Raw genomic sequence first — 22,554 nt, forward strand, 5'->3', positions numbered from 1 at the left:
GGGGAGAGACCAGAGCGTCCCGTGCAACAGTGTTGCCCGGTTGTGTGAGAGAAACAAGGAACCAGATCAAAAAAATAAGCCCAAAAGAAGCAATATAACATCGGCTATTTCAGGGGTCTTCAGCAGGGGGGGCGGGACCCCTAGGGGTCCTCAGAGCTACTATAGGGGGATAGGATTTTTTTTTTTACATTAACCACTTGAACCCTAGAATTCCTTTTCTGAGAGGAGCATTAGCCAAAAATAGCAGATCTACAAGCTATTTTTGGCAAAGAGGCTATAGGTGTAGAGGGAAAAAATAGACTAAGTAAAAAAAAAACTTTAATCTGAAACACAATTTTATACAATATAGAGTAGGGGGTCCCTGCTTCATCTCTCTCTCAGCTAGGGGGTCCTTGGCCTGAAAACGTTGAAGACCCCTGGGCTATTTGAAGATTTTTTTGTGGGAAAGATTTAATGGGGGGTCCCTCGTCCCTGGCATAAAATATGTTCAGATGGGGGTGGGTTCTTGGATAATTACATATTCATTTTGGGGGTCCTTTCCATGAAAATGTTTAAGAACCTGATTTAAACAACACTGTGAAGCAATTAGCAAGCCCAAAATAAGCAACTACACTTTAGATTAGAATCAAGCCCCAAAAAACGCCAACCCTAATAAACTACCAACAAGCAACTTTACAGAAAAACAAGCCCAAAGCCGCTTATAATAAGCGGACATGGCAACACGGCCGTGCAGCCGCTCATAGGAACCTCATAGGAAAACGTGCACACGTTGGTTTGATTGACCAGTTAGATTAGCAGCTCTAACCAACCAACCACTCCCGTTACTTCTGTGTCCAGTCCATGGCAAGAGTTCAGTGGTGTAAAGTAACTAAGTACATTTACTCAGTACAATTTTGAGGTATTTTGAGTATTTCCAATTTCCATTACTTTTACTTTTACTCCACTATCTCAAAGGCAAATATTATACTTTTACTCCACTACAATATTTTTTGAAACTTTAGTTTACTAGTTACTTTGTAGATTTTGATTATTATTACAAAACACAAACAATAAACAAATTCAGAATTGTGAGCTTGCGTACATCTGCTATTTTCAAACGATTTTTGTACATTTGAAAACTTGTGAAATGGGACATTCTGCAAAATGAGTACTTTCTACTTTTGGTACTTTAAGTACATTTTGATACCAATAGTCAAGTACATTTTGAATTCCGGACTTACTTGTATTTCTACATTGCAGTATTGATACTTTTACTTTTTAAGTACAAGAAAGTTAGTACTTTCCACCACTGCTAGAGGGTATTTATTTGATTATTCCAGCTCTCACTTTACATACAACTTTTCTTTTTTTTGTCCAAAAGGTTATAATGATTATATTTGTATCCAGTAAAATCTTAATTTAACAAAATGAGTGATTTAGCAACGAGCAAAATCACGATAAACACGCCGTGCTCCATATTTAGCTACGTACACAATAGGTGGCAAATTCCAAAACAAACGTAGTTCACCTCAGGTTATAAATAATCGATAAATTATATTTGTATGGCTTTTAGAAGACACGGAAGTCCCGCCCTTCTTTTTCCGTTGGGTTGCATTCACTACCAGGTTGCCATGTCCGCTTATTTGAGCGATGTTGGGCTTGTTTTTCTGTAAAGTTGCTTGTGAATATTAGTAGTTACAGGTTGCGTTTTTTTGGGCTTGTTTCTAAAGTGCAGTTACTTATTTGGGCTTGTTTCTAAAGTGTAGTTACTTATTTGGGCTTGTTTCTAAAGTGTAGTTACTTATTTGGGCTTGTTTCTAAAATGTAGTTACTTATTTGGGCTTGTTTCTAAAGTGTAGTTTCTTATTTGGGCTTGTTTCTAAAGTGTAGTTACTTATTTGGGCTTGTTTCTAAAGTGTAGTTACTTAATTGGGCTTGTTTCTAAAGTGTAGTTACTTATTTGGGCGTGTTTCTAAAGTGTAGTTACTTATTTGGGCTTGTTTCTAAAGTGTAGTTACTGATTTGGGCTTGTTTCTAAAGTGTAGTTACTTATTTCAGAGAGTCCCCGAAATCCACTTTGAGAACCACTGCTTTAGGGCTCCTTATGTCTCTCACAAAACCTGGCAACACCGGGTCGACTTCACAACATTCAAGATGTCTGCCGCCATAGCATCACTCGCTTCATATGGCACCGACTCTGGTTCCGACAATGAGTCTGAACCTATGGCCACCAGCCCGGAGAAGATGGACCCTGACGCCCTGGCCCACCTCAAACCTCTCCTCTCAGCCCCCACCATGACTCTGGCTGCTCTCAACTCCGCTCCAGAGGTGGCCGTAAAGGTAATGCTAAAAGCACCTAGCTAGTAAGCTAATGCTAGTTAGCTTTGAGATACTAACTCACGTTGCAACGGAACGCGGGCGACTGGTCTAAGCGCACATTATTATGAATAGAACAGTGGTTCTCAACCTTTTTTGCGTCAAGGACCCCCAAATGGACACATATTAGCCCAGGGACCCCCATTTGAAAAGATATGCCAGGGACCCCCAATAAGTGACGATTTTTACGGCTCTAGCAGTGATTCTCAACCATTTTAATTGCAAGGACCCCCAGTTTGACATGCATTAGGGCTACAGACCCCCATTTAATGGCATTTCTATCTCTGGGACCCCAATTTATATTATAAAAGCAATGTTAATTTAACTCTTTGGACACTCAGAGTTCCAGACCCATAAGGGTCCATTTGGTTCCTATCCATCATTTAGCTGGGGACCCCCTGGAACTCCCTCAAGTACCCCTGGGGGTCCCCGGGGGTACTTTGAGAACCAATGTCCTAGGCTGTGTATTTTCCACTTCCTGTCGATTTCATTGGATATCATTGGTCATCTGACCAGTTTCATTGGATTTCATTGGATCAAATCGACAGGAAGTGGAAAACACACAGCCTAGGAAACAGGTGAATAGGTGTAGAGGGAAAAAAGAGCAGACCAGAAGTAAACAAAGAAGGTTGAATCTGAAACACAATTTTATACAATATAATGGGGGTCCCTGCTTCATCTCTCTCTCAGCTAGGGGGTCCTTGGCCTGAAAACGTTGAAGACCCCTGGTCTAAACCATAGAACGCACATTATTATGAATAGAAGATGATGTACGCATTTGGATAGTGGTGGAACAAGTACTCACATGTTTTACTTAAGTGAAAGTATCAATACTGCAATGTAGGAAGTCTAGTATTCCTAATTTACTTGAGAAAAAGTACAAAAGTATTGGTGTCAAAATGTACTTCAAAGTACCAAATGTAGAAAGCAGGCTAGTCATTATGCAGAATGTCCCATTTCACAATTTCCAATTGTAGAAAATGTCTTTTGAAAATAGATCAACAAGCTCACAATGCGTTGCATGAACTTGTAGATTGGCTATTTTCAAATGGCTGAACTGCATATAGGGCTGAAGTGGGTAATGTGTGTTTTGTGATAATAATTGAAATCTTCAAAGTGCAAAGTTACTTGTAAAGCTGTCAAATAATTGTAGTGGACTAAAAGTACAATATTTGCCATTGCTTGAGTACATGTACTTAGTTACCATAACTAAAATGTAGCTCCTTTCAGTGCTCCCCTTTGGAGAATGGTCTTCGCTTCTGTCTCCTTCTGACTATTATGTTGTGCATCTCAAACGCTTTGGATACATATGTTTTGTTTATCAATGAAGAATCGGTCAATCAAGAATCTTTTACTTCTTATGTCTCCTTGTATCTTATAAATATGTGACTGGCAAATGAGCTGGTATTGTATGACCTGTTCACTTGTGAGATTTTGGCTGCTGAGTCTGACCCCACCCTTTTTCTTTCCTATTTGATCATATTAGGAGGCTGTTGAGACCGGCACACACCTGGACCCATCATTGAAAGAAGTCACCTACAACCCAACCTATGAAACCATGTTTGCCCCAGAGGTATGGCTCAGTGACTGACAGAAGGACTGTTTCACAAACTAGTGTTTAATGTCCAGTAGTAACCATTGCTGTGCATTTTTAATGTATGTCATCGTTTTTTTTTCTTCATACTAGTTTGGGCCAGTCAACCCATATAAATCCCAGCAGATGGCTGCCCCCAGGAACATGTTATCTGGCTATACAGAGGCTGCTCATGTCAATGACTTCATGTTCGAACAGCAAAGGAGGACGTTTTCTACCTATGGTAAGGTGTAATCCTGGCTTCAGTAATGTCTCATAAAAGAGGAAAATTTTCTCATTCTTAAGTTCTGCATTATTGTGTGTCCTATGTATGTTTTCAGGCTATGCTTTAGATCCATCAGTTGACACAAATCAAGTGACTTCTAGCCATTATATTGGGGCCGTGGATGAAGCAGAGAAAAATAAAGGTATTTCCCACTGATATTTACTGGTACATTTTCTCTGACAGTTATTTTTGTACTGCACGATTAATCACAGTGATCATGCGCATAAAATAAGGTGCTGGGCTAGTGGCGCCCGACAGATATACTGTATATTGATTGGCCGACTAAATCAGCCGATCAGAGTTGATGTGGAAGTCCATGATGTTATGTAAAGACTTACTGATGATAAGACATTTGTTTTATGTATTTATATCCTTGTTTTATATGTTATGTTTTGTGAGACTAAGTAAAGCACTGATTCACAAAAAAACATTGGTGGCAGTTAAATATTTGACCATGTCTGAAAATCAGAAAAATATCAGCTGATAGTATCAGTTATTGGAATGTTAAGCTCCTTACGTCTGTATTGTTGTTAGTGATTTAAAAAAAAAAGTGATGTCGATAGGGCCTAGGGCTGTCAAAATTCTCCCAAAATATTGTGTGCCGTAAAACTTAATTTGAAGACCACAGACATCTCTTTCTCTCTCTGCACCGTGGCTGGTGCTGAGAAACAAGTTCTCTTTCCTGGATCAAATGACTGGCAGTGGCTCTGTGATCTCGCTAGGCCAGCTGCTGTCCCAGGTCACATCGGCCCATGGGCAGATTATGATTTTTTGTAAATTACAGCCTTAGTTTTCACAGTTGAATGTTCATTTATTTTTAATATTCAACCAACATAGGTTAGTCATAGCTTCGAATATGGAATATTCATTGACAGCTCTGTCTGGGCTATACAGGCAACAGACAAAGTAGAAAGAGTTTTTTCTTTTTGTTAAAGCTGAGCACTGAGTGGAGATAGAAATTACATTAATTTAATTGATCTCATTATCGATGATATCTCTTCCTCCACACAGGACTAACTGTGTTTGAGGCTGGTCCTAAGTCAGAGGCAGCGAAGCGTAAAAAGGTTAAGGGAGGAGATGCAGGAGAGATTGACAATTTCCTTGGACCGTGGGCCAAATATGCAGATGAGAAGGATGGGGCCAAACCATCAGAGGTAATGTTGTGTCCTGCATAAGATATATATATTTAATATATGATGTTGCTAGTCCTTCATCCTGAAAGAGGTGAAGAAGCAATAATATCTCAGAGACAAAAATGTATATTTTAATACACACGCACACATACAGTATGTACACACACAGTATGTGCGTGTGTGAGTATACAGTATATATGTACTCTATATGTTCCCTGTTGTGTCTCATATGAGAAGTGTTATGACATTCTTGTTCTGTTTGTTTGATTGTCAGGAGGAGCAGAAGGAGTTAGATGAGATCACGGCCAAAAGGCAAAAGAAGGGAAGGAACGAGGAGGAGGCTCCAGCAGAAGAGAAGACAGTTCTACATGGTAATCTGTTTTTCTTTATGCATTGTCAACAAGTAGAACAGCACGCCAACTCTATTCTTTTGTGTCACAAAACATTTCAAACTTTTTTTTGCAAATGTAAATGTTGTAGAAATGTAGCACTAGTAACATTCTTGTGCGTTTATGTGTTTATGTGACTCCAGTCAAAGACGCGTACGACTACCAGGGAAGGTCCTACCTGCACATCCCGCAGGATGTGGGCATCAACTTGCGCACCATGGATGTCCCAGACAAATGTTACCTGCCCAAAAAACAGATCCACGTCTGGTCTGGACACACAAAGGTCGGTGGGGTTAGATCTCTGTGTGTGCATGTGTTTATTTGTTCTGTTAGTCATAAGTTAACAGGTTTGTCTGTAATTCCACCACCAGCTGCTCGGGCGCTCGAGGGACTTCCTGTGTTTGTGCATAGGAGAGCTAGCTTTTCAGTGTGTTTTCTAATTTGAGCATATTTCAAGGTTGACGAGTGCAGTTTCACTTTATAAGTTAGTTGTGTGTGGGTGTGTTGTTGGCCCACGATTGAGAGCATTTCATGCTGTGGTCTTGGCAGAATTCGACTGGCAGTGTCTGAAAACCTCTTGGGAGCTCTTGAATAGGCTCTTTCATGACAGCCCTGAGACATCCATGATTATACAGTGTGACTCGACTCAGGCTCTTCCTAATACAAATATCGCAAAACCATCAGTTTGAAGTAGAAATATTGCAAACTGGAAAGATGATCTGATTCAATCTTTAGCTGTGCCAGTCTACTTCAGGGAGGAGATTCTTAAGTTGGCTGGTCTTCTTTGCACCTCATTGCTGCTTTCAGAGGCTAATTTGAAAATAAAAGAGGGTTTAATCCCATTTAATGGTCTGAAGCTCAATCCTGAAATAATGTTTTATCCAGTATCCGCTTACATGAAAATATGATGTTAATTAGGCCAACTCCTCCTTTGTGTGTTTCAGGGAGTCAGTGCAATCCGCCTGTTCCCAGCCTCTGGTCATCTACTCCTCTCCTGCTCCATGGACTGTAAAATCAAGGTATCAAGCACTACTCCATAGCACTTGAAAACATAAAAACACCAAATGATTCTTTTGTGTTTTGAACTGCTGCACTGATTTTATTTATTTATTAATCGCGTCCCATTGGCTACTGAAAATGATAATCAATATCCGTGACGTGTCTCGCCCTAGCTTACTGTTTTTGCAGGAATCGCATGATTAGTAGAATCAAATATGATTACTTTCTGGCCATGTCATATGTTAACAACAAAAGCATTAGTATGCGCTGTTGTAAACTATATATATTTTGCACAAAAACACGTAAGGCATCTTTGCCTGCGTTCATCTATGCATTTCTCCTCCTCCTTTCACTTGTCTTTGACCTCACAGTCTCTTCCCTCAACTACAAATGTGCCCTTCTCAGTTTTTGTGTTTTGCTCAAGACACAGAAAGAACCCCATGCTGTCCTCCATCTCTGCCCTTTCCCCCTCTCTTCTTTACTAATCAAAGTTGTCCTGCTGTTAAACCTGTTAGTTTCAGTCCATCCTTGAGCCTCTCACCTGTCACCATCTGCCTCTGGTCTTCCCTATTGCTCGGCTAGAGGGCTTGGTAGATTTTAATGAGCCCTGTAGTGAGTTTTGATTTAGCTCTCGCCGTGATATGGGCTCCAAGCAGCTCCACCATGAGACAAAGAATCCGACTGGCTGTCAAGACGGAGTCTCAGGCTTTCCAGAATCGGTTCTTACTTTTTATTTTCCGTCCCTTCGCAGCTGTGGGAGGTGTACAACGACAGGAGGTGCGTGCGGACCTTTATCGGTGAGTGAGCCTCATACCAACGCACACACGACGTCTGCAGTGCAAACATCACCTCGACCCTTTTCTGTTCTAGCTCACACCGAGGGATTCATGTAAATGTGCTGCCAGTGTAAACTAATGCATGCGAAATGGTGCCAGTGAGATGCAGCCATTTCACCGACCTCAACTGATCATCAAAGGAGTCAAGGTGTAAAGAAAAAAGTTGCCCGCTCTTTTGAGAAATATTCACAACACAGACGGAATTGCGAGCTCAGCATTACAGGAATGCTAATGACACATCTGCTGACGGGGATGTGTCGTGTGCCCCCCCCCCCCCCCCCCCCCCCCAACTGTGTGTGTTTGTGTGCGTGTGCGCGCGCACACAGGGGTGGGGTAATGCATGCAGGTCACCCTTCCCAGAGACAGCGTGCTGTCGAAACGGAGATTGTTTCCCCTCAGCTGTGGTTCTGCCTGTCAGCTCCTTCACAGAGCATGTATAATTCAACAGCCCAGGGGGACGTGGTGGAGAACGGTGTGGGGGGGGTGGGGGCGGGGGGGAATGGAGAGCCAGCCAATGCAGGCAGGGGAAACAGGAGATGGAGATAGAGAGAGAGAGAGAGAGAGATGGGTCAGCCAAGAAGTCACTGCATGGTTTAAGGGACTGGATGAGGGAGGATTTTGTGTGTGGCAGCAGGGCACAGACCGGATGTTCTTAAATGTTTTCTGTTTTGTTTGTTTCTTGTATCAGTCTAGTACACAAATACTTGCCGTCCATGTGTTCTGTTTATCTAGCAAGCGTAAAGACCTGTGTGCATGGACACGTGTGCTTTTTAAAATATTGGGATACATTCTGGAAGGACTGTATTTGTGCCTTGGTTGCCACCTGTATGTATGTATATATGTCATGCAGGTGTATACACCACACGCAGGCGCATGCACAGCACACCCCATCAAGGTTCTCCACTGCAGTAATATTGCCCATAGTCTACCAGCAATCCGAAATAAAGTGAGTGAGAATGCAGGCAGGCGAGCAGAGCAGTTAGCTTCTCTGTAGGCCGTGTTATCGCCATGGAAGCCGTGTAGCCCTGATAAAAGGGCGGCCTTAACAAGGAAGGTGAACAGGCAAGTGCTGTGAGACCCGTGGGACCAAACGAGAAAGAGAGAGGGCATTTAGAGAGAGAGAGGCACAGTCATGCATGGAGCTTTTGGCACTTGGAGAGGAGCAGAGAAAGGCGGTCAGGCAGGGTGGGGAAAACACTTAACCCATTAAGACCTGGAACTGCGTCATTTTTAGATTTGAGCTAAAAAGCATTGTTTTACACTTTGGGCTATTCAAAAATAGCAGATCTACAAGCTCATAGCGCGGCACCGCCGCGCTATGAGCTTGTAGATCTGCTATTTTTTAAAATTCGTGAAAATGTGTGAAAATCTTTGAATATAAATATCTTTAAAGCGAACATTTTGAACTAAAATCTTTGCTTCATGGGGGTCCCTGCTACAAAATATTTTGATGGGGTCGGCGGCCAAATACATATAATTTTGGGGGTCCTTGACCTTGACATGAAAAAGATTGAGCACCACTGATATAGAAACATAGGTTTTTCAGAATACTGTTGAGATTTAGGAGACATGTAGAATCCGCTTCAGGTCTCAATGGGTTAAAAGAACATGTACCTTCACTATGGGCTCCCAAGTGCATTTAAAGATCCCACCCACACTTCACCGCCAACCCCATCCAACCCCCATATCCTCTCTCTCAACCTCTTTTTTTTTTTTACCAGATTTCATATTCCTCAAATTGGGTCAAACTAATGAACACAAGTGGGTAATAAGACCAGAAGAAAGATGCCAAATGGGAATTCTTATTATTTTAGTTTTAACATATACTTTTTTCCCCTGCTGTCGTCTTGCTTTAGGCCACAGCAAAGCAGTACGAGATGTTTGCTTCAACAACACCGGGACCCAGTTCCTCAGTGCTGCGTATGACCGCTACCTCAAATTGTGGGACTCTGAAACAGGTGCGTTCCATCGCTCTGCTCTGACATACTTCTTGAGCAACTGATTTCTGAATACATTGTTGTACAAGAAAAACTGGGAATAGAATCCCTATGGCAAGCTGGTTTGTTCCATACATGGGCTAACTCAATTTATAACTGCAATATAATCTGTCTGTGGCCCCAGTCTTTAAATGAGTTGCATTTAATCTAATTCTTTTTTTAAAGGCTGGGTTTATGAAAGCGTCAGTGTTGCTGAAGGATTGCTGCGTGTGTGTGTGTGTGTGTGTGTGTGTGTGTGATTTGAACATTATTCAGCATCTTTTTGTTCTGGGTTCATGCAAGAGCAGACAAAATTTAATGTGAACTCTTTAGTGTGTGTGTCTGCCATTCCAGCAGAGGGCAGAGGAGAGTTTAATGCTCTACCTGTTGTGTAGCAGAACCCCTGTGGGAGAGCCACATTAACTAAGCGTCTATGTTGATTGCGTATCATGTCGGTCATGATGACAAGCACTAAATAGGTTCCTAAGATTCCTTATTATTCATTGATGATAAACTGAATGTAAGCTGAATTTCGGTATCATTTGTTTCTCCCTGTGTTTATGTACAGATGGTTGTGGATAATTATAATAATGAATGAATGCCACATTTATCAGTTGTTCTAATAACAATTGATGAATGTGGAATGAATACACATTAACTGGAACAATAACTTATCGTCCCAGTTATAGGCCTCGTTCTAATGAAATATGCTGTGACAGGAGTTTGGCTACTTTATCATTTTAAATATTATTCTAACCATTCTTCTTCTACACGGAAATGTGTTACATTTAAAAGGTTACAATTCTCTCCTCTAGCTGTAGTGGTAACCTTGCTGCATCACTGCACTGCTAGACTGCTTTTGAATGAATCCAGAGAAAGAATGAATGTACTGTTGTAGATCTGTGCTTTGGTTGGGTCTACAGGGCATTGGATATAGCATTATACATATCGTTGCTGTCGGACAGAAACCCTGTATCTCCATATTTCAACTTGTTATGTTTTTTTGTTGATTAATACCCTACTTCATCATACAAGTGTCACACACAAAGTAGTGAATATAGCAGATCAAACGTATTTTTTTAATAATAAAAAAGGAACTGTTTTGGACAAGGTTTCCGCCCAACAGCGATGATATACAGCTTTGCCCTAATCTTTGAAACAACTTAACTGTAACCTTTTTTTTGTTCTTTGTTTGTGTGGATTGTTCTGGATCTGTGACTTTCAATTTGCGTCTCTCCACAGGCCAGTGCATCTCCAGGTTCACCAACAGGAAGGTGCCGTACTGCGTCAAGTTCAACCCAGACGAGGACAAACAGAACCTCTTTGTGGCTGGCATGTCAGATAAAAAGATTGTTCAGGTAAATGTCGGCTTGTGCTTGTGCTGCATAACACTGCCACACACCTCCCCCTTTTTTTAACCCATTCAATCCAGGAACGCATCTCTGTCATTTTAGAATTCTTTGGCTATTCAAAAATAGCAGATATACAAGCTCTATGAACTTGTAGATCTGCTATTTTTGAAAAAACGTGAAAATGTGTGCAAATCTTTGAATATGTATTTCTTTTAAGCCAACATTTGGAAAATATTTTGTTCCAGGGACCCCCAGAAGCAAAGATTTTTACAAATGTTCGCTTAAAAAATGTATATGTTCAAAGATTTGCACACATTTTCATGATTTTTCAAAGATCAGATCAGAGCAGATCTACAAGCTCATGAGCTTGTATATCTGCTATTTTTGAATAGCCAAAGAAATCTAAAATGCGTTCCCGGATTGAATGGGTTAAATTAGCATTTTACTGTGCAGGGCATTCTAGTAAATATCCCATGTCCTATCATGACACCTCATGTAATTCTCAGGCAGTGAGGTGTGAGCATATGAGCATTTTCGTGTGTGTCACACGCACACAAATATTATGCCCACAGAGCGTGAAATGCACTCCTGTCTCATCTTCAGAGTGGAAGGGTGTGTGTTTGTGTGTAGAGAGACACAGTGGGTGACGGGACTAGAGCAAGACATTAATCATGAACCCTGTTGGGATGGAATCAGACTTGGTGTGAGGATAAGGAAGAGAGGAGAAAGAAAACAGTCTGTAATGAAATGGCAACTCCTTAATAACTAAATTCTTCTATACCGTAATATCACTGTGTTCATTTAACTCTGAAGAGTTAACGACTGGAACCTTATATGGGTCCATTTAGTTACATGTGTCCACTCTTGAGTTGAATGAAGTGTTTTTATTTTATTTTACTGTGTATGGGTCATTGCTATATAATAAATAATGCTATATAATAAATAATCTGTGTTATTCCCAGTTTGAAATATAGTCTCTTCACTGCTGTCCAAAGAGCTGAATTCGGTGTAATCTTTCTTTGAACAAAATGCAAAAAAAAAGAAATTCTTTAAAATCGTGGTACCTCTTTTGATGGAGCTGATTAATGTTACCCTATCAGTGCAATTAACACAATTTCACCACATCACTGTTCTTCTGACTGCACTTTCTAATTGGCAGAGTCCCTACGCGTATCTTCCCTCTGCTTCCTAAGAGCAGTGGGATCTATTCCACTAATTAGAACCGTGTACACGGAGTTATGTCTTATGCCTGCAGTGCAGTGAAGCTGTTTTGTGTGTGTTTTTATTTAATTGACATGTCTGACATCTCTGTCCTTAGCTGATGAACAAATGATATTACACCCGTCTGACTGTCTCCCTCCCTGCCTCCCTCCTGTCTCTCTCTCTCTCTCTCTCTCAGTGGGACGCCAGGACAGGTGAGGTGGTGCAGGAGTACGACCGCCACCTGGGTGCCGTCAACACCATCACCTTTGTGGATGAGAACCGTCGCTTTGTCAGTACGTCGGATGACAAGAGTCTTCGGGTGTGGGAGTGGTAAGAACAAACTAGGGCTATGTGATATGACGATATTGGGTCAGGAAAAAATCTCTCTACGATCTGCCTTTACAGAGAGATAGTAAGTACTGTGCTGCAGTGCACTTTCTAACTGGTGCATTTTGGTTTGGATTTTGGAACAGTTAAGCTTGATGCTCGAGTGTGTGCCAGAAATAATATAGTCTGGCTATATTCAGCCTGCAATTCCATCATCAGACAGAGTACTAAATTAAGCATTGTTTGCACAGATAAGGTTTGCGCGTCGGATGGCAACGCAAACACAGAAAAGAAAAAGCACAGTCAAAGGGGTTCCCAGCACCGTACTGCAACAGCTGCAACTACGCAGCCAGCTGCTACACGGCCAAAACAAACAAGTCTTAATTAACAACCTTTTTAATGTTATCTCTGACCCAATCTGTACAGTAATTATGTTTTCGAATAGGGAAAATTGTTTGGTTGCACTGTTCAGTAACTTAAAAACCAACATGAAAAATAATCGCGTTAAGATTGTGGATCGTGATCCTGCCTGAAGAAAATCGTGATGTGATATTTTGCCATATCGCCCACGCCTAGTTCAAACCTATAAACAGCCTCAAACAGTCCTACTAGCGTATTCGCATTTTGACCCCCTGTCTTCAGAGTGACAGAGATTGGTGAGTCATTCACTAAAAATTGCCGCTTCAAATCCCTGGGTCCCTCAGAAAAATAAGTCATGCTGTCCGCTCCCACAACCACCACCGTCAACGTTGCCTTGAGGGCGAATCTTTATTCCCACGAGCTCCAGTGAAGCTGCTCCGTAGCCAACGATGGAAGGCGGTAATTGCACAGGGCAGCTCCCGCCTGTGAATGTACGTGACTGCATGAACGTGAAGCAGGCCGTTAATGAAAAATGCATACTAGGGGAGAGCATTCCCCGGATAGATAAAAGGCAAGAAGATGGATGATGAGAACGACAATGAAACGACTGAGGACGTAGCGGCAGCAGAATGGCATTTGGTGGGATTTCTTTTGGAAGTCGGAGCCAATGCTGTAAAGTTTGCAGAGACCATTTCAGTGCTCTGTTTTTACTACTTTGTTGCAGAGCGCCACAGCAACCCCTGAAAGGCCTCCGTTTCATCTGTCCTATTTAACAGGAGAAATGGGATAAACATTTGAACTACTCACACAAAAGTAGCTCTGAATGAGGATAGCATTTGCCCGGGCCAACTCTCCTTTCATCAGGGACATTTATGACAAGGTTAGACAACACGTCTGCTCTTAACACCTGTCACTACCTCCCTATACAATGGTGGTGTATGCCCAGTTGTACGGGGGGACATGAGGCCTTGTCAATGGAGATCTGCAGATCTACAAGACCACAACATGTCACATTGCGACGTGTTTTGAGCTTGTAGATTTGCTATTTTTGCTGTTCGCCCCAGAATGAGGACACTAGGGTTCGTGTGGTTAAAATCGAGAGTATAATTTTTGCAGGAACAACCCCAGTAAACCCCACATATTCTTCCCAAGAAATAGAATAAATGATCCCAAGAAATAGAATAAATGATAAGGATTCCACCACGGTTCCAATGTTTAGATCATTTCAATAGGAATGCAGCAAGCAGACCATGTTCAAAACATTCAAATCATTCCATTTCCCCATCATTTCCTGTCTCACACTCACACTTCAGTCACAGAGCCAAGCTGCCACGCTGTCTTCAGTGTCGTGTCATCTCACTCTGTATTTTCCTCTGGGTTGCAGAAAAAACACAATCTGTTGTTCGGTGTTCCTGCTGTCAAGGACTATCACTAATCAACTAGCCCACAGAGAAAACCTTGCAAATAAGCTGGAGAGGGGGGTTCCCATGCCGATAAACAAACTGGTGTTTTGCTGCTCAAAGATGATAAATATTTAAAGGCTTGCTGATAAAGCGAGCTTCCTGGGGCTTCTTGGAAGGGGGGGCCCTTATTCAAGGAACAGTATTATTGTGGAATGGATTTTCTATTCCCCCCCCCCGTCTTTTGGATCTGCCTAATACCCCCCCCCCCCAACAACACAATAATTGACGGATGCAAACATTCATCAAGGATTTATTTCATGTTTTGCCTTTTCCACATTAGTCCCAAGAGAGGGCTGAAATGTCAATGTTAAAAAACTCCAGTGCAGAGTGAGAGGCAAGCGGGGGAGGGAGGGGTTGAATGTCAGGCCAAAGAGAGGCTTTACTGTCCCCCTTCTCTCCCACGGATACCACCTGGCTCATGGCTACCCGCCTTTCCCCTCGCCCTCCCTCACCAGAGCTCCAGACTAAGCCCTGCCTAGCGGATTTAGGCTGAATTAGCGTAGCAGAGTCACGTATCACCATAACAGAGTCGGAGTCAGAGAGCGAACACTGAAGAGCGGTAGGAAAGGGGGGGGGGGGGACAGCGAGGCGACTGTCTACAGTGGTGGTTCCCAAGCGGTGTGCAATGAGACAAGTCCAGGTGTGCCTTGGGATTTTGTGACAAACACACATTATTATAGCATTATATACAACTAATATACAAAAAGTTATTCATTACCTTTTTCATTTACTAGGCAAATTCTACACCCTAAAATATATATGTATATTCAACCTGACATCCATATTTTGCGCATGTCATATGTGAAAGTTTTATATTTAATTATCAAAATAAATGCAAAATGAACGTATCGACAAATTATTTAAAAAAATGTGTGCCTTGCGCACAAACCTTTAGAAAAACACGGCACATACACCTACATATAATCAAAATTCTATCCTCATTTTGACTTGCATGCACCAACATACACACACGTGTACCATGTAGGCTGTGGAAGTTAACTCTTATCTGTTGCATAGGTCTATCTCCCGGGGGATGGAGAGTTACTTTATGGTTCGGAGTGGAATTATGCTCAAGGTATAAAATGCGCTCCACTGTGCCAGGGATGGCATTAACACTTTTATTATGATCACGCTATTAAGGCAGAGGGGGAGAGTGTGGGAGGTTTGGAGGAGCACTGGGCCTTGTGAGTCAAATAAAGGGTGAAACACAGAAACGGTGAGAGATGGAGTTAGAGACAATGGGCTCAGAACAAGACGGACAGACAGACATGCAGATTAACAAACTGATCTAGTAAGATATTGGAGAAATGTACAGAGTTGGACAGTATATGAGGGATTTTTGATCCAAGCTGTCGGGTTCCCATTCTTCTGTATTTATTCTGAATTATTCTGCTTTACCTTCACTCAATAGTTGTGTAGAAAAATAGCAGCTTTCAGTCAACTTACTCTAAACATTCCACCGACATTGATGGGCATGAAAAATACCATGTTGGCTCTACATGATTATGTTTTGTAAACTTACTGTTGCATTCTCATTCTTTGCCTTTCTCTCCCCAACACCACACCAATCTTCAAAGCTTGCATGTCTAATTTCCCCTCAGCAACACACGTGGGACTGTCTTCACTACTTAGTGTATATTGGAAGGTATAAATTGGACCATAACAGTGGAGACTTGGCCAAGCCCAAGTTTATTTGTATAAAACTACAAAGAACTTTGAGTTTGACAGGCTCAGTCGATGGGTTACATGACAAAAACATGTTTGTTTGTTTGTTTCCTTCGCTTTGCTTTCTTCTAGCTCGCATAAACAAACCTTCCAGATTCTGTCTAAACAAAAATAACTTGGAAATCCGTTATTTTTGGAACTCCAAGGGGAGATCTGATGTTCTACTTTGTTTTCAGAGTTTGGCTTGTCTGGAGACGTTGGCTCTGACAAACGCAGAGACCCCCTCTGAAGTTTTGAGCTTTTGTGTGTGTGTGTGTGTGTGTGTGTGGGGGGGGGTTCTTTCTTTCTTTTCTTCAAAGCCATTATTGATGGGACGCCCTTGTGTCGAAGTGATGATACTCGTGATCACATTTCTCCAGCTGTTTGTCATCACGAGGAGGGGGAGGGCCATTGCTTCAGTTCTTGACTGGCTCAGTGCTGCTGCTCTCTCTTACTCTGTCTGTGTTTATCTCACTGTTTCTTTCTCATAAGGGGCGTATAACACGCAGTGGGACAGAAAGAGACACAAATGGTCACCGTATCACCCTGTCATGCTAAAACACATGCATACACACAGCACTATAGCACTTAAGTGATCTTGTGCACTGCAGACCATCAAAGTTCAGATAGATTAGGTCCTTTCCCAGAGCAGCGAGAGAAGAGAAGGGTGAACAAGCAAAGGGCTGAATAGATAATTGGATGCTGCTGGTCTTTAAAACCAACATTGTTCAGACCGTTTACCATTATTTATACAACTGATGCCAAGATCGACTGAGGTTACATTGTTGCCTTGTTTTGCAATATCTATGTGATTATTGTGTCATAATCTGTTATGCCAAAGCTAGCATGACTTTGTGTATTTATATTTGTGAGTTGCGTTATGAATGCTTATGAAGTTTTGCTGTCAGCAGAGTGCACTGTAAAATCCTCTGTCAATGTGCATTTAACTAGGACCTGTACTCATCCATTTGGTTACAATTGTACACTGAGGATTTTACTTTGTAGTTGTCGTGCTTGTGTGTGCTCACCACGCTGCTTGTGTTTTCCAGGGACATCCCTGTGGACTTCAAGTACATTGCCGAGCCCAGTATGCACTCTATGCCAGCTGTTACCCTCTCTCCCAATGGTAAGTAAAATTAGACACGGCAGAACATGGATACTCGATCAAACAAGGTTGAAAATAATCTGGTTGAAATTTGAAAGCTGTTCTTCATTGTGGATAGATAGACACAAGTGGATAGATATGCAGTCTTAATAAAGTGTAGCCTCTTTTGTTCTAATCACCTTCAAATGGGCATTAATAGAGCAATCTGACCTGCACTTGCTACATGTTCCGGCATGAGTAGAGATAGCCAATCACTGCTGCAAACAATGGCTCAACAAGTCCCTCTAAACAAATGTCTGTGTGCAGCGTACCACAAAAACAAACATATGGTCCCGACTAAGCAAATGTAGCCCATAATCGTTCTCTAACCACTGAATCAGTTCATCTTGAAGCGACTCTCCATCATCTCACTCTGTTCTGTTCTTTCATCCTCCTCGGTCATTTCCTTCCCACATGTTTTTTTTTCCTTCCCCTCCTTCTGTTCCTTCCTTGGGGGCAGTGTTCATATTTGTGGTGACATGGATGGCTTGTCCTTAATAATGGAGAAGTCTTCAGTTCGGGGACGATTCTCTTTCTCCCCTTACTCTTAAATGACATCCAGGTCCCTGACACCAGCTTCAGGGCCTTTCCCCCTGGTTTAAACAAAGAGACGGAGCGTGATCGGGCTGCAGAAATAGACAAGAGGTTTTTCATTCTCCTGCACTTAACAGCAGTGTATAATTGGAGATAGAAGTGTCTTTTATTTGTAGATCAGAATGGTGCACGTACATACACACACAACCACATGCACACACAAACAGTTCTTTAAATTTACATACATTTGCACACACGTTTTTCAGCCACATTAATAATTCCCACCATGTTTCTTTTCAAGAAGTGCATTGATTTGTGAAAGCACAGCTGTGCAGCAGTTTCCATCACTATAAAGCAACATTTAGACTCAAGTGATGTCTGGAACTAAAATGTTCTGCCAAGTAGATATCAAGTGAACACACGCTGTTCAAACAGCTTTTTTTCCTTCTTTTTAATAGCATTCCTCTTTACTGATTAATGCTGGTGAGAACAACCATCAGTGGCCCTTTGTGGAATATTCCAGTCAAAGTCCGGTTGCCATCTTTCATCAATGTTTTCATTGGGGGGGTTTTCTTTGTAGCTGTAAATAACTTTTCTTGGCATCATTCCCAGCCATCTGTGTCCAGTGGTTACCTTTTTTAGTTCAGCTTTCATTCGAAACCACACGAGGCTTGGAAGAAGTGCCTTGTAGTTCTGGCCGATAAATATGTAAGAATTGTGTTCCCAAGGGACTTTCTACCATAAGCCACTACGGTAGTGTTGGCACAATACCACAGGTTTACCCTGTACTGCTACACAATGTAAAATATCACAAGACCATATAGTGTAATGAAGATACGACTCCAAACAACACTAGGAACTTAGTTGTTGATTAACATTCTGAATGTGAATTCAACATTTAGAGCAATCTGTAGGAGTATTATCGGCAAACTATGTAAGTTATGTAGTAAGTTATTATGCTCTTATAAATGTTTACTGTCATTACGTTATTTAATTAAAATCTGTGTCTAGTAAACTATTGCTAAGTTATTAATTATTAAGCTCTTATAGATATTTGCCATATCATTACGTAGTTTAATTACATTGTAGATATTGAGTTGTGTGTTCTTGTATATCTTTTTGCCACAAGCACATGCTATTATACTGAATGGACCACATTTTGTAGCAACACTACATAAGCTACCTCTAGATCTTTGGTATAATAATAAAGCTTTAATGCACTGAAGTATGTATTAGGTGGTTTCGTATAAGAAAACTGTATGCTGTTGTCTTCATCCCTCTGTGAAACGGTGTATTGTTCAACCCCCTCAGGTAAATGGCTAGCCTGCCAGTCCATGGACAACCAGATTCTGATTTTCGGAGCCCAGAACCGCTTCAGACTGAACAAGAAGAAGATTTTCAAGGGTCATATGGTAGCCGGTTATGCCTGCCAGGTGGACTTCTCCCCTGACATGAGGTAGGACTTTACCTTTCTCACTTCACTAACCGCCCCCCCCCCCCCCCCCCCCCCTAAGAGGGTAGACAGCAACTGTTGACCTCATCAGAGGAGACAGACCTTGGGTTTTTACTAGATGGCCACCCTAGTAGAAATTACAAATAGTCATTGCAATTTGAATTGTTTTGGATAATTTTTTGTTTAATTCAACTTAATTACGCAACACTAATACTTAGTGTAAGATGGCACAGGAGATATGTATTTATATGCACACACTCGTATCCCCTGGTATAAAATGAATGCAGCTGAGAGAGAGGTGTTCAGAACAGCCTGGTCTCATATACAGTATACATACAGGATACATATATAATCTACTGAATAGTAGCTAACTGGGGCAAACTCACTTATTTAAGCAGGAACTCCAATTAAGACCTGCTACTTCGCATATTCACCTACCTAACACCCACGTGCCATCTCACACAACGTCTGTCAGCAGGTGGACTGACTTTATTTCTGTAACCATGGTAACGCAGACCCAAATTCTCCACCTTCAGCAGGTGAAGTGGGACAGGAGACATTTTTAGCAGAAAAAAATCTAACCTCCCACTTTCTCTCTGGCTTTTCTCCTTCTCTCTCTCTCCCTTCCAGCTATGTGGTGTCTGGAGATGCAGATGGGAAGCTCAACATCTGGGACTGGAAGACCACCAAGCTGTACCACAGGATCAAAGCCCACGACAAAGTGTGCATCAGTGCCCTGTGGCATCCCCACGAGACCTCTAAGGTCATCACCTGTGGCTGGGATGGGCAGATCAAACTCTGGGACTAGACCTGTGCCTGTTTTGGGGCTTTTTGTAGTCTAGGGGAATGGGGGGGGGGCTATCCCCTGACACGGTGTTTGTATTGACATAGATATTGTGTCCATTTAAGGAAGTATAGAACGAGGCTTAAAAAGAGATGAAAACAGAGCTTTTCTCTTTCATGGATTTTCTGAATTGTGTTAAAGCCATAGGACTGGTATCCAGTCTTAAGTGTATTTTTATACCCTGTTAACAGAGCCATATGTATTCATGTAAAGATAAAACATATACAGCTTTGAAAGTCCACTGTACTACAGGAGGTGTTTAACTCACCAACTAATTCCCCCATTTACCCATTCACGTTCATTGTTTTAATCTGTGATGTCAGAAATGTGTTGTATAATTTTTATTTTTTGATCCTGGGCAAAAACAATACATTCTTCATTTGTAACAATTTTTTGACTGTCCCTTTATGGAAATAAACGTTTTGTACATTTTGCCTGTCAAACGTCTTCTTTTGGCGTTTCTTCTGTTGCGTCCATGTTAGCTGTAGAAAGTCAGTGAAGAAAGTTTGTTGTGCGGTAGCTTTCCACAGGAAAGTCTGTAAATTCTCTTCCTCTGCTCTTTTCAACTGCAGCAAAACATTCTGGGAATTTTAATGATTCAAAGCGTGAAAGTGGATTAAAGTTGTCTGCCCTGTGCAGGAGTTTCCTAATGAATTCCAGTGACAAAGTTTGTCTGGACTCTGGAGTGGCACAGATAATGAAGGACCGATGGACTATCAGACGAGAAAGGGTGAGACAAAATGGTGAAATTATGAGTCCATGTGGGTACAGGATTGACATTTTCTATTATAATGCCAGAAGCTATAACATTCAGAACTAATTGCTTTTCATCTTTCTTTCTGTCTCAAACATTCTCACTCACTCTCTCACACACACACACGCGTATTCAAAATACCCTGTTTTCTTACAATTCGAATACCTTTAAGCATCTGCTACAAATGCTTTATGTACATAACATCAATCATGATACAGTATTGTGGCATGCTTGACATAACAGATATTTCTCTGTATTCTAGATTGTCACTTTAAAAGTGGAAGTGTGGGCCTGCCTGTATTCCTCATCTGTCTGTTGGGCCACAGATTGTATTCCAACAATGCAGGTATTTTTATTTTATTTCTTTCATTTGGCTACCCCTTTACATGTTGTGCCCTTTTCCTGTAGGAAGAGGCATTGAGCTGAATTCATTTAGATTGTAAGGGGGCTTTATTCTCATGCTGGCTGGAGGACAGGTTGTCTAATATCGGGCAGGCCAGCCAGGCTGTGGGCCAACCCTAGATAAGACCATGATGACAGAGATGGCTGACCCCCTAGCCAGCAACATGGCCACTATGAGTAGCACATAAACATAGTCATTACAGACTGACAGTCTAAAGAGAGTGGGGGAACTGGGCTTTGCTGAAATGTCACACTTAATACCAGAGGTTTCTCCAAATTACCTGAAAATATGTAATACACAAACATAAAGCATTTGCTTTTAGTCTTAAACATGATCATGACGCATTGCCAGCCAGCACACTAAATTAGTTTGAGCAGTGCATCCATCAGGGCTTCCACTGTGTGTTGACCCAGCCCAAGGTGTAAGCACTGCTGGCATTCAGTACGTTCTTATGCAGGAAGAGGCGGGGTTTGGCCACGTCGTTGTGGGAGTAGAACAATCGGAAGTGGGTGCGCTCGAGCTCCTTGAGAAGGCTGAACCAGTAGCGCACCACCGACGGTTCGTCTCCGGCCACCTCGAAGCCGGCCCAGTGGAGGTGGACCTCGAGGAGCAGCTGACCCACCGAGTCCAACACGCCTTCTAAAATCAAGTTCTCCAGAATCTTCCACTCTGCACTCTCCATGTCCACCTTCAGTACATCCACCTGAAGCGGAGAGACAAAGGAAAAAAGTGTGTTTGTTTACCAGCTGAACACCGCGTTGTAACGTGCTTTGTAGAAAGAATGCACACCGAGACACTTGATATCGATAGTTCCCTGAAAACTGGACAGGGAGGTTATGCCATTAGTAGACGTCTTGTCTTGTCATTTGGGTCATAGTGAGACTTACAATGGCTTGAGAAACAGAGAGAGGACTGACAGTGCTGTGGTAGGGCATTCTATAGGGTGGAGCAGAACAAACATTTTATGAGATAAACATCAGTAGCATCCTGGAGTCATGTTCTATTGAAGCGATATATGACTCATGATATGCATGGTCAGAGTTGAATGCACACCCTGAGGCATGGGACTTCCATTCATTGGACTCCTTGAGACCATGACTCTGTGACCTTTGTGTGTTTAATAGGCACATTATTGTGCATGTATTTATTCCTCAGGGTTCAACATGTAATTATGCCACTGAATTATTTAGCATTTCCTTTCAGCTGGCACATCTTCCAACAGCTATTTTAGTGGTGATGGCAGGCTGGAAGGTGGATATATTTAGCTGAGTATAAGATTTAGGCAAAAAATATCTCTGGATATTGTTTACTGGTCCATGTTAAACGCTTAAGATGTTTACATTGCACAGTTCTTCAGCCAGGGGCCTGGGAATTAATTGGAAGAAGTGCTGTCTTTCAGCTAAATGTAGAACATTATCTGCCACTGTTTCAACACAAGACTCCGTAGCCGAGCCAACCTGGCAACG

General features: G+C 41.9%; 2 protein-coding genes across 2 annotated transcripts in view; one reads left to right on the forward strand and one right to left on the reverse strand.

Moving 5' to 3' along the window:
• Positions 1 to 2,128: 2,128 nt before the first annotated feature.
• On the forward strand, positions 2,129 to 20,374 carry cdc40 (cell division cycle 40 homolog). The gene is made up of 15 exons (XM_084082415.1): positions 2,129 to 2,319; positions 3,842 to 3,928; positions 4,043 to 4,172; positions 4,270 to 4,356; positions 5,226 to 5,368; positions 5,622 to 5,718; positions 5,880 to 6,019; positions 6,681 to 6,755; positions 7,487 to 7,532; positions 9,428 to 9,529; positions 10,790 to 10,905; positions 12,299 to 12,432; positions 17,006 to 17,082; positions 18,946 to 19,090; positions 19,718 to 20,374. The coding sequence occupies exons 1-15, from the start codon at positions 2,134 to 2,136 to the stop codon at positions 19,893 to 19,895; spliced, it is 1,743 nt and encodes a 580-aa protein (XP_083938541.1). The 5' UTR covers positions 2,129 to 2,133; the 3' UTR covers positions 19,896 to 20,374.
• The window catches only part of mettl24 (methyltransferase like 24), a 55,762-nt gene continuing 53,465 nt past the window's right edge, over positions 20,258 to 22,554 (reverse strand). Inside the window, exon 5 of the mRNA XM_084082416.1 lies at positions 20,258 to 21,791. Within this exon, the coding sequence (XP_083938542.1) occupies positions 21,474 to 21,791 (318 nt within the window). The 3' untranslated portion in view covers positions 20,258 to 21,473. The remainder of the gene's footprint in view (positions 21,792 to 22,554) is intronic.

The sequence above is a fragment of the Gymnoscopelus microlampas genome, assembly GCF_963454915.1.
Source record: "Gymnoscopelus microlampas genome assembly, chromosome: 16".
Classification (NCBI taxonomy): Eukaryota; Metazoa; Chordata; class Actinopteri; order Myctophiformes; family Myctophidae; genus Gymnoscopelus; species Gymnoscopelus microlampas.